Source organism: Vulpes vulpes, chromosome 1, assembly GCF_048418805.1.
Source record: "Vulpes vulpes isolate BD-2025 chromosome 1, VulVul3, whole genome shotgun sequence".
NCBI lineage: Eukaryota > Metazoa > Chordata > Mammalia > Carnivora > Canidae > Vulpes > Vulpes vulpes.
The window spans coordinates 161120131-161134754 of record NC_132780.1 but is presented as its reverse complement, the minus strand read 5'-3'; the positions used below and the strand labels follow the sequence as shown (position 1 = coordinate 161134754).

Sequence of the window (14624 nt, the reverse complement as noted above, 5' to 3'; positions counted from 1 at the left end):
TTATATTCCCACCAGAAATGCACAAGGCTTCCAATTTTTCCACATCCTTGCAAACACTTATTTTCTGTTGTTTTGATAATAACCAATCTTGTGGTTGTGAAGTGTCATCTCATTGTGGCTTTGATTTACATTTCCCTAATAATTAGTGATGTTGAGCATCTTTTCATTTGATTATTGGCCATTTGTGTATTTTCTTTGGAGAAATATTCAAGTCCTTTGCCCATTTTTAAATTATTTGTATTGTCAAGTTGTAAGAGGTTGGTTTTTTTTTTTTTAATAGTCTGAATATTAACCCCTCATCAGATAAATGATTTGCAAAGATTTTTCTCCCAATCTTAGGTTGTCTTTTCAGTATATTAATAGTGTTCTTGATAAACAGAATATTTTAATTTTGATGAAGTCCAATTTATTTAATATTTTTTGTTGTTGCCTGTGCTTTGGTGTCTTATCCAAAAAATAATTGCCAAGTCCAGTACCATGAAGATGTTTTCCCCTTTTTATCCCTAAAAGTTTAATAGTTTCAGCTTTTAGGTGTAGGTCTTTTGATAACTATATTGAGTTAACTTTTGTATATGGTTAAGGGTAGAGGTCTAGTTTCATTCTTTTGCATTTGGCTGCCCTTTGCCCAGCACTATTTGGTGAAAAGATAGACCTTTTCCAATTGAGTGGTCATGGCACCATTGTCAAAAATCACTGGATCATACATGAGAGAGTTCATTTCTGGTATCTGTTCCATTGGTTATATATCTGCCTTTATGCCAGTACCAAATTGTTTTGATTACTATAGCTTTTACTAAGTTTTGAAATCAGGAAACGTGAGTCTAAAACTTTGTTTTTCTTTGGCAAGATTGTTTTGGCTATTTGGGTTGTTTTTTGTTTTTTTGTTTTTTTTTGAAATTGCATATAAATTTTAGGATGGAGTTTTCTTCTTCTGCAAAAAAAACACCTTTGTATTTTTTACAGGCATTGCATTGATTCTGTAGATCACTTTCAATGGTATTGATATTTTAACAATATTGTGTTTAGGTCCATGACCAAAGTGTGGCTTTATATTTATTTATGTCTATTTGAGTTTCTTTCAGCAGTGTTTTCTGGTTTTCAGTATGTAAATCTTTTGTCTCGTTTTAATTTATTCCAAAGCATTTTATTATTTTTGGTTTGTTCCGTTTATTTGAATCAGATATTTGAAAAATGATATTCATAATTAAAGAACTAGCAAAAGTTTCTTTTTCCATTTGTCCCACTAATCTAACCCCCAACATATACAAACAAACACAACTAACTTTCATTAGGTAAGCCAGCAGTGAAAAATTATTTCATCATACACAATGCTTAGTTGTTTTGAAGGTGCATGGGAATATTTAAAAAAATTTTTTACAAATATTTTTGTCATGCTAGAACCCTTTGAAATTAACTATGAATTATGTTTAAAGATATAGCAGATTTCCTTTCTCAGAATAATATTTAAAACATGTATGTTTTTGTTGTGGTCATGGTGGTTTGTTTTAGGCCACACTATTTGAATATGTCTAAAGACAAAGACTGGCACTTTCTAACTTTAAAAGAGTTTTATTAAATATTTTATTGGAAGTATAAGTGTGCATTCCAGATTTTTATTTGACACTATTTGAGAGATGTACTTTAATGCAGGTGCTTCTTAAGATGTGTTTTGGGTGGTTTAGGTTGGTAGTAATTGTCTACTAGAGTTTTTGTAATGTACAGTATTTTTTTGTAAATTGCCAGTAACCTTATGGTATGGATATTGAAGTTTCATATAAGAATAAACCCACTTGTAAGTGACCTAACCCATCTTTACATTGGTACAGTAATGAAACTCCAGTATATAAAAAAGCATGGATTGGGTCTTGGAGGTCAGTGACTGATCAATATATAACCTTTAGTGTTTGTGTGGAAGAACAACTTGTTTAATATATGTGGTTGATTCATTAACATTAAACTTAAGACCCAACAGTAGAATACTCATGCCTGGACAAAGCTTATATAACACTTGCATTTTTCTCAGTTGTCACAGCCTTCTTAGTCTTAGGGACATTAGACAGCACTATGCTCCTGGGCTGTTTGAAAGTGCAAAAGTACCAACACGAAAGCACAAAAATCCAAAAAATGTAACACTAAATAGACAAAGGATACTTGTTTACCAAATGGGAGCTGAAATAAAAAAGAGTGTTGCCTTGTTGTGGAATCCAGGAACTTGCACATCAGGTGACTTAGATTTTTCATTGCTCTGCACATACCCCAGAGGACCACAAGTGCCCCAGGTATTGATTTTAAGGTTGTAAATAAATTGTAGTGAGTAGATGAATTTGCAAATACAGAATCCTCAAATGAGAATCAACTGTACCTATAAGTAAAAATTAAAAAAATTCCCAAATCCAGCAAGTGCTCTCTCTAGCTCTCGCTGTTAAACTTTGTGTTTAAACAAAGATAGTGTGGGGAGGATTGCATGGGAGAGAGAAGAGGAGATTTGGAGGTGGGCCTAAGATAGATCTAAAGTGCCCTAAAAGTTAAATGAAATAAGCTCGTCACAAAAAAATAAATATTGTATAATTACACTTATAGGAGGTATCTAGTATAGTCAAATTTGTAGAAATAGAAAGTAGAAGGTGGCCAGTGGTTGGGGAGAAGGAGACATGGGGAGTTAATTGATACAGAGTTTCAGTTTTGCAAGATAAAAAGAATTCTTGGATATGGTTGCACAACAATATGAATGTACTTAACACTACTAAACCGTGCACTTAAAAAAGATTCAGTTGGTAAGTTTTATGTTATGTATCTTTTATTGCTATTTTAAAAATAGAAGAAAAAAAAACAAATGGCCAAAAACTAGGGAGAAATGAAGAGTTGGACTTAGGGAAAAAATGGAGGAAAGCACAATTAATTTCAGAAGACAAAATTACAGGGTGTCCAAAGGAGAATAGATTCAAATAAAATTTAATATGTGGCACTGAAGAAAGGTAGGAAACAACCAAGAGAAAGAAAGCAAGATGAGGTAGAATCAGTGTTGAAGCAGAAGAGAAAGAAAACTACATATGTATAATTGGTGTCTATACAGTAGCAAAACAAAACAAATTAGCCATATTTCAAAAAATCCAAAATAGACAGACATGTATCTACATACTGAAAGAGCCACTTTGTACCTGGGAAAATTTATGTGCATTTTCCTTGCAACACTGACAAAATTAAAGGAGAGCCTTCAAGATTTCCAACTAAATCAACTGACTTGCAAGGGCAACATAGATCTCTATTGGACTTCTCAAAAAAACATGATAAAGCAAGGCAAGAATGGGGGAACATTAAAAAAGACTCCGTGAAAAAGTATGAAGCCAGAAATTTATATTTAGCCAAACTGTCTTAGAAAAGTAGTTCTTAAACATTCAAGAACTCAAGGAATTCTGTATTCATGTTCTTTTGAGAAATCCACTAATTAACAAGCTCTAACCAAGAGGTGAGAAGGAAAATATGAATAAAGGAAATAAAGATGAATATATAATATTTCAGATCTATGAAGAAAAGGTGTGAGCAAAGACTGTATATAAATATATGTTCTGTCGAAACTAATCATGCAATTAAGAAAGGAGAAAGAGAAGTCGGATTTCTCATAGATTAGTGTATGACCAATAGGTGGGAGTTGGATACATAAAAACTAAGCGACTCTATACCAAAGTGCTAAATAAAAAAATGGGCTAAGGGTATTTGAATATTGAAGTACGCTAAAACAAATATAAATCTTCTTGACAAAAGGGAACTAAAAGAGTGGAGAACACATTAAGTAAGAAAGAAACTCAAGAAATATACACATGATTGTCAGACAATAAGATTGTTAAGATTAATGTTCCAGGCATATCAGTAAATATGGGTGGACCTAACTCACTATTAAAAGAAAAATTTTAATTTTCCTCATGAAGCAAGATATAAACAAGATATGTTGTTTAAAGGAGCCACCTAAAATAGATTGACAAAGGCTAAAAATGTGTGTTGAAAGATATACTAGGCAAATGGAAATAGTAAGAAAACATTTCGTGATCTTGATATTAGATAAAGTAGAATTTAAAGCCAAAAAATATTAAATCCAACAAAGGATCCTTTTTGTGATAGAATCCCTTCTTCCTCCCATAATTATTTCCATGCCCTAATCCGTGGAACCCTTCTTATGTTACATAAAGTGGCAAAAGGGACTTTGCAGATGCAATTATACTTACAGACTTTAAAGAGGTTATCCAGGATTTTCTGGGTGGGCCCAGACTAATAACATGAGCCTTTAGAAGCAGAGAACTTTTTGGCCTGAATCAGAGATAATGTGGTATCAGAGATAGTAAAAGAGTGAGAAAGACTTGACTTGCCATTATTAATTTGAAGATGGAAGGAGCAGTGTGGAAAACAATGGAAACAGCCTAAGGAATTGAGAGGCTCTCAGTTGATAGCCAGCAAGGACTGTAAGTAAAGATCCGTAGCCCTATCCTCTCAAAGAACTGAATTCTGTGAACAATCTGAAAGCATGAAGTGATTCTTCCCCAGAACATCCTGGAGGGAATACAGCTCTGCTGACAACTTGGTATTTTGGCTTTGTGTGATCTTAAGCAGAGAACCAGTAGAGCTGTGCTGTGCCCAGACTTCTGACCCACAGAATAAGTAATAGACCAGTTGTTTTAAGCCACTAAATTTGTAGGAGTTTATCACTGTAGGAATAGAAAACTCATATACTTATTAATATGAAAATTCACAAGTCACAAGGAAGATAAAGTAGTTATGTACCAAAGAACACAGTAACCAACTTTATGAAGCAAGAAGTAGAAGAGATTCTAGGAGATCTAGATTGAAATATGTTAACTGAGAATAACATAACACCATAGTCAGGGTAAGACATTTGAGGTACACAAAATTGAATAAGAATATAGAAGGTCTAACATATAATCAGTAAGGTGTATATCATAACTTCTGAATTTTACATCCCAATAATAATGACTATACCTTCTCTCCAAGTGCACATGGAACATTCACTAGATTGACTATATATTATGTTATGAAGAAACTGTCAGTAAATTTTACAGAGTAGATGTATTACAAACAACTCTTCTCTGATTGCAATGCATCATTAAAACTAGAAATTATAACAAAATCAATAAACTAAGGCATTTTTCACTTAGAAAATAACCTTATATTCAACTCTTGGATGAAAGGAGAGGAGAACAACTGCAAAATTTCTAAAAATTAGTGATGGACACATGCTATTAGAATTTCTGGGGTACATTTAAAACTAATCAGGAAATGCAAAGCCTTAAATGCATTTATTAATGAAAATAAAAGGATAAAACTATGCACACTAAATTCCAAGCACAAAAGGCTAGCAGTGGAGCAAAGTGAACCAAAAGAAAGCACAAGGGAAAAAATAAACGTAAAAGCAGGAAACAATCAGGAAAAACAGATCAGTTAATATCCTTTCTATGTGTATGTTTTAATTAATAAATAAAACACTAACTTCATTGAAAGGAAATAGGGCCGATGGAGAAATGGTTGATGGTGGAAAAGTATGTAAGCCCACACCTGCTTATGTCAGAAGGAGAGGATGTGCTGAGGAGTAGCAGGGTATGATAAAAGGAACCCAATTAAAAGAGCTCCTGCTTCCTAAATCTGAGACCAGTTAAGTATCAAAATATATTAATATATTGATATAAATAATAGAGAAAGGAAAACTCTTCCCTACAGTGGAATTCTAATAAATGTAGAATGAATGTCAGAAAATCAACATTTGGCAAACACCACAAACTGTTTCTTTTAAGAATAAATGAATACTAAAATTAGAAGGTGAGAGTTTGATAACAACAGGATATTTGCATAAACTCAGAGTATTTCCCCAGAAGACTTATTAATTACAAAGAGAACAGTAGTAATTTTACAGTGGAAAAACATGACCTGAACCACCTTAACCACGTGATCCAAGTTAAGCTCATCAGTAATGAGGTGATAGATATATTGTGCCTCTGTCATTTCTGCGAAAAATACATGAGCTGAATTAAGTGTGAGGAAATAGGCAACCCACCTTGAAGGATAAGGCAAGTAACTGCTCTGGACTCTTTAAAATCTAAAGGTCATGAAAATAAAAGTGATTTAGGAACTGTTGCAAATGAAAGGATATTAAAGAGACAAAAGCAATGTATAACACTGAATCGCATTTTGGACCAGGAAAAAAAAAAAAAACAACTTTTTTTCTGTAAAGGACTTCAGTTGGAACAATTGAAATTTGAATAAAGTCTATAGATTAGATAATAGCGTTCTATCAGTATTAATTTCTTGATATTGACAATTAAAATGTGATAATGTGAGAGAATTTGCTTTTAGAGAATAGGTACTAAAGTATTTTTCTGCAACTTACTCTCAAAAATAATAGTGCAGCCATATAGATGGAGGATGATAAAGCAAAGTAAATGTTAATATTTGTAGAATCTGGTTGGAAGGTAAACTAAAATTCTTTGTGCAATTTTCTCATATATCTGACATTATGTTAAGATAAAGCATTAAAGTCTTAACTTTTACCAAATCACCCTTACTCCCCCACCCCCAAATTTTGGCATTATCCTTACCATTTTTAATGTAAATTTTTATGAAAATCTCTTCCATAAGATTGTATTGAACTGAAGAAATTGCTTCTAATATATGGAAAATTATAGCCATGACCAAGCTGGTATGATGCTGACAAATCATCATGAGAATCTTTGCAATAATAATAATTTTCTTCGCAGTATAATACTTTTTAGCCAGAACTGAATATTATTGATCTAAATTTAAAAAAAAAAAAAACTTTTGTAGAACATTTAAAACCTGGAAAACTTAATTATCTTCATAGAACTATAACTTACAATGTCCTATCAAGATCTGATAATGAAAATCATGTGTTCTTACCTTCTCCCTATGAGGAAAGTCTTGAAGACTAATTGGTACCTAGAGTTAGGGGCCCTGGGACCCATGGCCATTTGCTCTGTAATACTGGACATATGAAATCAGATGATCTCTGTAAAGAAGTAAGCTCAGTTTATGGTAAAATTTAAGTCCAGTTCTCCATTCCAAAATTCTCTTTTCAAACTCTTTTTTTTTTTTTAAATTTTTATTTATTTATGATAGTCACAGAGAGAGAGAGAGAGAGAGGCAGAGACACAGGCGGAAGGAGAAGCAGGCTCCATGCACCGGGAGCCCGACGTGGGATTCGATCCCGGGTCTCCAGGATCGCGCCCTGGGCCAAAGGCAGGCGCCAAACCGCTGCGCCACCCAGGGATCCCTCTTTTCAAACTCTTAACCTGGATTGACTTCATATCTTTTTATTGTAGTCATCTAATATTCTAAATGACTTTTCTAAGGCACAGATTCTTAATTTTAATGGAAGAATTATTTGGGAATCTTGTTAAAATACAGATTCTGATCTAGTCCGCCTGAGATAAGCCTCAAGAGTATGTATTTCCAACAAGCTCCCAGGTGATACTGATGCTTCTGGTCCATGACCACTCTTTGATTAACAAGATTCTAAGCAATTTTAAAGAGACATCATGCATCTGTTTCCGAGCCTCATTGTTACTAAAGTATTAGAAACCTAGAAAAAGGTTTTTGTTGCTCACATGCTTCAATATGCCTCAAAAACACAATTTTTTTAAAACATTCTTGACACCGGCCATTGCTTGGAAAGCCGTACCTGGTATTTTATTTAAGGTAACATTGATGATAAAATTCAATAGAAATTACTTTTTACACTTAAACTTTTGTTGGAGTCTCTAGGTGTGGTAACTTTCTACTTTTTTGGGTTATATTCTAGATACACAAAAGTTATTTTATGCATATATGAAGTTCACCTATGAAATCTGATAAGAAATATCTCTTTAAAAAAACAAAAAAACAACGCACCCTATATTATTTCATCCTATATTGCTTGGAAGTTTTGTTTCACATTGTCAGACAATATTAAATTCTAGGATCGTGGACGCCTGGGTGTCTCTGGTTGAGTGTCTGCCTTTGGCTCAGGGTGTGATCCTGCAGTCCTGGGATCGAGTCCCACATCAGGCTCTCTGCATGGAGTCTGCTCTTCCCTCTGCCTACATCTCTGCCTCTCTCAGCGTCTCTCATGAATGAATAAATAAAAATAATATTTTTTTTTAAATTCTAGAATCAGAGATTTATTTTAAGCTAATAAGCATCTTAAAACAGAATGATTTTAGGAGAATGGTAAGTTTATTTTTGCTAAAATGATATAATGCTGCTTTCTAATACCATGCAGGGTTCAATTTAAATCAGATTTTCCCAGTTTCAGCACCATTGACATTTGGGCCCCAATGATGCTTTGCTGGGGAGAGTGAGTATTGTCCTGTGCATTGTATGATATTTAGCAGTATTCTTATCCATTTGATGTAACGCTCCCCATCCTGCCCACCCTACCTCAAGTCATGATAGACTCTTTTTAAACATTGTTAGATGTCCTTTGGGTGGGGGTGGGGGGGGGTTCATCCAGTTTACAAACATTGATTTAAATGAAAAGAACATAGGGTTTTAAACTTAGTATAAAAGGGAAAGGGAAGAGATATGGGGGAATGGTATACTATTAATGAGATAGAGGAACTTCTAAATTTTCTTTGTTGGTAATGGAGAATTTTCTAGACAGTTGATCCATCATTGGTTAAGATAACATCACATATAAAGTTAGTAGTAGTAACAGTCAGTATATTTACTCTAACAGATAATGTCTTACTCAGTATTGCTCGGTATTCTTCATAGATTATAACATTTCACCTTTTTATTGTGGTTTAATGAAAGTAACATGATTATATCTGATTAATACACAGGAAAAAATGGGTTTCTGTCACATATATTTATATTTCTAAAACAACATTTTTAAAGAGGTCAATTTCCCCAACTTGATCTATAAATTTAATACAGTTCTGATCAAAATCCCAACAAGTTATTTTGTGGATATTGACAAATTGATTCTAAAACATACATGGTGAAAAATAAGACTTAGAATAACCACCATAGTACTTAAGAATAAAGTCAGAGGACTGACACCATTCACCCAGTGCTCATCCCATCAAGTGCTCCCCTCAGTGCCCATCACCCAGTCACCCCATCCCCCTGCCCACCTCCCCTTCCACTACCCCTTGTTCATTTCCCAAAGTTAGGAGTCTCTCATGTTTTGTCACCCTCTCTGGTTTTTCCCACTCATTTTCTCTCCTTTCCCCTATAATCCCTTTCCCTATTTTTTATGTTCCCTGTATGAGTGAAACCATATAATGATTGTCCTTCGATTGACTTACTTCACTCAGCATAATATCCTCCAGGAGACTTTTAAAGAACTCCAGCCCCTTTCTGTTTCCTCAGGTGGCTGCTAGGCTTCTAGCTTTTACAGGCTATCTTCCAAGGCTACCATACAGTTAGAGAGGAGGAATTGGGGCTAGAGCAAGTTAAAATGCTATAATGCTTTGTGTTCTTACTGAGATTTTGTCATTTTTCTTAAATGTCCTTGGACTGTTGCATGGCTTTGGTTAATTTCCCTAATGTGGAAAAAGTTAATTCTGACAATTTATGCCAGTTTCTTCATTGCGTTTATGGAGGAGATTTTCAGAGGTTCTTACCCCTCTCTCTTTACTGATGTCACCTCTATATCTTAGTCTTTATTTCAAAATTGACATTTTAGCTAAAAGTGGAATATTTAGGTCAATTCAAGGTGGTCATTACTGACATGATTCTGGAAGTGCTAATTTAAGTTCTCATTTAAGTATATGCATTTAAGTATATGTTGTTTTCTTGGTTTTTATAAAAGTTACATAATTTTTACATTATTCTATTAGGTAGCTGCGATTAAACAGTTTAACTGTGGGTCATTCATCTCAACAGATTGAGAAAACAGTCAAGATTTTTTTTTTCCTTTTCTTTTTCTACCCTAAAATGGATATCAAGGAACAGAATTTTAACCTCTGCTATTTCTGTGTTGTGTGTTTGTTCTAATAATTGGCATCTGGCAGTCATACTCCCTCATGCTACAAGCTATTTCTTATTAACAGTCTATTAGGAAGTGGTATGTTTCGCTTGTAGATCCTCAGTTTAATTACATCGTCTTCTAGTTCACCCTAGGTATCAAATAAAGATGCTCAAATCTAGTAGAAAAAGATTGTGTAAGTTTCTTTATACCTTCCACTACTGGACTTTTGTTACTATAAAGGAGTCACTTTAAACTTCTGTAGCAATGAGACCTTTTTAAAAAAGATTTATTTATTTATTTTAGAAGGAGAGAGACCATGTGAGCACAAGTCAGGGAGGGCCAGAGGTTGAGGAAGAGGGACAAGCAGATGCCACACTGAGCGCGGAACCTGATGTGGGGCTTGACCCCAACCCTGAGATCATGACCTAGCAAAAGTCAAGAGTCAGCTGCTCAAAAGACTGAGTCATCCAGGCACACCAGCAGTGATACCTTTTTTTTTTTTTTTTTAATAAATGAATTCTCATGTGAAATTCCAGTATGTAAAATGGGTACATGCAGTGTTTTCAATTTCAGATAATGACTGTCCTTTTTGGTCCTCTCTTGCCAATTTTCTTTCCCAGTGAGTTCCAGAGGCACTCTTTCAGAACTGAAGAATTCCCTAGAACACAGCCTAAAATGTATCCCAAAATCCGTCTTTATATGTGGGGTAGGATGATGTTATTATTTTGCTCCATTTATCCAGGCAGAATTCTAAAGTATACTTAAACAATTATGTGGAATAAGATGAAAAACACCCTCACATTCATGAGGTAATCCATCTATTCCTATCAATTCCAGTCAAAAGAGAAGCCAAAAACACTTAACTGTGCTTAATTGGAATCTTCTTTTTTTTTGTTCTGACTTTGTGGACTCTTCAGTCTACTTGTTGCTAGAACTTAGGGATGATGACAGAGAACAAAAAGAGCCTAAGTTTTTACTAACATAAATTTCAGCCCTTTTTTATTCCTTAGAGACCCAGTTCTAAAGATTTTTTGCTTGTTTTCTCACCATCTCTAATATAAAGTTCATACGGTAGAGGGAAATATATTCTGCCAATTACAAAGCTTAATACATTTCTCCTCAGAAATATTGTTTAACATGACAGTTTCTTCAGTGCTGTTAGTACTCTCTATTTCAGGAATATTAGCAGTTATACAGACTTTTAAGGACCATGGTATGAGATATACACACGCACAATATGTAAACAAAAACTACAAATTTATGTATGTGAAGCTATAAATTGTATGTATGTGTGTATAAAAGTTCTGTGTGGAAATGTTCCGGGTTCCCTTTTTTAATAACAGGTTTATATAACCTGGCGAGTTTCATGGTTTTGTTTTTTTTGTGTATGTATGTAAGTCTTACTGTACTTTTCAGTTATCTTTGAAGTTTATATTTCATCATAACTGAATATGGACCTGTTATGTGACCTAACAGGGTCTTACTTGTTATTTAGTAATGAAGACTTTTAAATACTTTGTCTCTTTTGTATGTGTGTGTTCAGTCAAACAATCTCATAATGAAAATTTGGATGACAAATGCCTAGGATTATATACTAAATTAAAATATATCTTGGGTCATTTTATTTAGATCATTGTCATATGCTTGTAACTCATATTGAACATAATGGTTTTGTGCTTTTAATATCAACTTCTAGAGCTATATTTTAATGATTTTTTTTAACTTTTAGATCATTTGGGGAATATTTTTCATCTTGGTTGCATTGCTGTTTGTAATTTCTCTCTTCCTATCAAAGTAAGTATAGTACACATATTTTCTAAAGCACACACATCCTGTGATGTTATACAGTTTCCATACTGGATTCCATTAGTGTATCCTATTCATCTTTGGTTATTTTTCTTGAAGTGTTCTACAGCATTAACTCAAAGAATGACTAGAAAGTTGCAATAATAGATGGTATTTCTTTTTTCTGTATCAGTTGAACAGTATCTGTAAGGTATTTAAGTGAGGTTTAATTTGTTATCCATGGTTTTCTTTGACTTTGTGGAATCTGCATGCTTAAGTTATGATATTTTTCTAAGTTAATTGAAAATGTGCTAATATAATAAATAAATTCACTTTTTAAATTTTTGTTGTTTTAGTTTGGATAAAGCCCTTCATTCAGCTGGAATAGATTCTGGTTTTATAATTTTTGGAGCTAACCTAAGTAATCCACTGAATATGCTTTTGCCTGTACTACAAACAGTGAGTAAAAAAAAAAAACAAAAAACAGTCATTGTATTCTCCAGCAAAAATTCTCACACTCTGTCAAATTATTATGTTAACAAACTATTAATACTTGGCAATATATGCTTATGCCCTCTGTTGATTTGGCTCTTTATTTATATATAACTTCGACATTGATATATTATTTTAAAGATTATTACATTGATATATTGCTGAGCTCTTATACATAATTTGATTTGGCATACATTGTAATACCTCAGATGAGCTTTTCCAAGTAATTCCTATTTTAAATTTTTAATGAAGTCTTTCATTCCATATGTAAATGTAATTTTAGTCTAATTTATTATAGGATTTTTCTTAGGATAATAGTACTAAGCAATTTGGTAACAGTTTAGTAATTGTTTTTTGGAAGATTTTTTTTTTTTTGTATCATAGTAGCATGATTTAAATCAGGGTTGATATTTTACACATTTGTCAGATATTAATTATGAAGTTTCAGTTAATTTTACATGACTTCTAGTGCCCTGTTTATGTGTTAAATTAAATTTTATTTTTTTTTCAGGTGTTTCCTCTTGATTATATTCTTATAACAATTATTATTATGTACTTTATATTTACTTCAATGGCCGGAATTCGAAATATTGGCATATGGTTCTTTTGGGTTAGAGTGAGTATAGCAATATTAATTTTGATTTTTTTCATCATTTGTACATAATCTCTATTACTACAAATTAACTTAGATTTATAATATGAAAGTTGTAAATATCTTGCTATTAAAAGTGATGGAAGTATTGGCTTCTTCACTTCATGTTAGCATAAAGGTGCTTTTTATCTAAAAGTGGTGGTTTTTCAATGGGCAAGTTTGCTCCCTGTGTACATTTGGTTTTCGGTTGTTAAAACTAGTGGGTATTACTGGTGTCACGTGGGTAGAGGCCAGGGATTCTGCTAAACATTCTGGATTGCACAGGGCAGCCTCCCATAATAAAGACTTACCCAGCTCCAAATGTCAAGAGTGCCTAGGTTGGGAAACTCTGGTCTAAAAGTTAAATTATTTTCCTTAGTGTTTGGTGCATGGAAACACATTGAAGTACAAATGAACACACTGAAGCTCAAAAGATGGCCCTTCATACTAAGATTTCTATATGACCGGAGAAGAGTTATTTTGAGATAAGAATTTCAAAAGATGATTCAGGTAGAGATTACTTCTACCTGTGAGTAAGAGAAAACCCAGTTAAATAGTGGTTTGAACTAATAAAAGATTTCTTGCTAAAAAAAAATCTAGCGTTGCTTTGTAGCTCAAAAATGTCAAGTGCAACATCTCTGTAATCCTCTTGGCTTCTCCCTCATGATTGTAATATAGCTGCTGCAGCTCCATTTATCCTGTTCATGTTCCATTAGAAAAATATATCAACAAAGCAATGTTTTCCCAGAAATTCCCAGCAGCCTTCTTTCCTTTTGATGTTTAATATTTTATCACTGCTAGGTATGACTAGATGTAAGGGAAACTGGGAAATGTCAATTTTTAGGTGTTCATGTTATCATCCCATCCAGAATTGGCACTCTTTTACTCTATATTATACTAAAATCTGTTAGTAAAACAGGGAAGTGATTTCTTAGTTGCTAAAATAAAAATGTGCTCTGCCATTGAAATGAAGTAAGTCCCCTGACTGTATTTGTTAAAACATGTTTTAGTTTTCCTTTATTATAGATATATATGAAAATATTTGCAGTCAGATTAATATAAATTATTATAAGCTAGAACTTGTAACAGTATAATATGAGAATATCATGAGGATTTCATAGAAATGAGTATTTATAAATGCGTGGCATGTCTGTTCTTGTGTAGTAATATTATATAAAACCATGAATATATTACTAATGCTTATAGTTTAAACTCATTCCTCTAATCTTTAGATAGCATTAGTGGTAACTCATAATTCTCCTTAGTACTATAAACTTATAACAGATGCTATTATGTAATAAGTTTGGAAGATTTGTCTGGAAACCAACCAGGTGAATACTAATATATAATTTATTCTCTAGGTCTTCAGTTTTTCAAGGATGATTTATAGGATCCTTTGAATATAGTTGCTTTACTGTGACTTTAAAATAAACATAAATCTAAAACTAAAAGCTTTACAGAGAAAAAAAATGTCTTTGTCATTCACGTAATCATTTGAAATGATCAAGAATTTTTTTTTAAGATTTTATTTATTGGGCAGCCTGGGTGGCTCAGTGGTTAAAGCGCCTGCCTTCTGCCCAGGGCTTGATCCTGGAGTCCCAGGATTGAGTCCCACATCAGGCTCCCTGCATGGAGCCTGCTCCTCCCTCTACCTGTGTCTCTGCCTCTCTCTCTCTGTGTCTATCATGAATAAATAAATAAAATCATTAAAAAAAAAAAAAAGAAACATGTAGTGTCCACTTA

General features: G+C 33.3%; 1 protein-coding gene across 1 annotated transcript in view; it reads left to right on the top strand.

Moving 5' to 3' along the window:
- The window catches only part of LMBRD1 (LMBR1 domain containing 1), a 109211-nt gene that overhangs the window by 71139 nt on the left and 23448 nt on the right, over positions 1–14624 (top strand). Inside the window, exons 10-12 of the mRNA XM_025991127.2 lie at positions 11703–11767; positions 12115–12217; positions 12762–12866. Coding sequence (XP_025846912.1) covers positions 11703–11767; positions 12115–12217; positions 12762–12866 — 273 coding nt within the window. The remainder of the gene's footprint in view (positions 1–11702; positions 11768–12114; positions 12218–12761; positions 12867–14624) is intronic.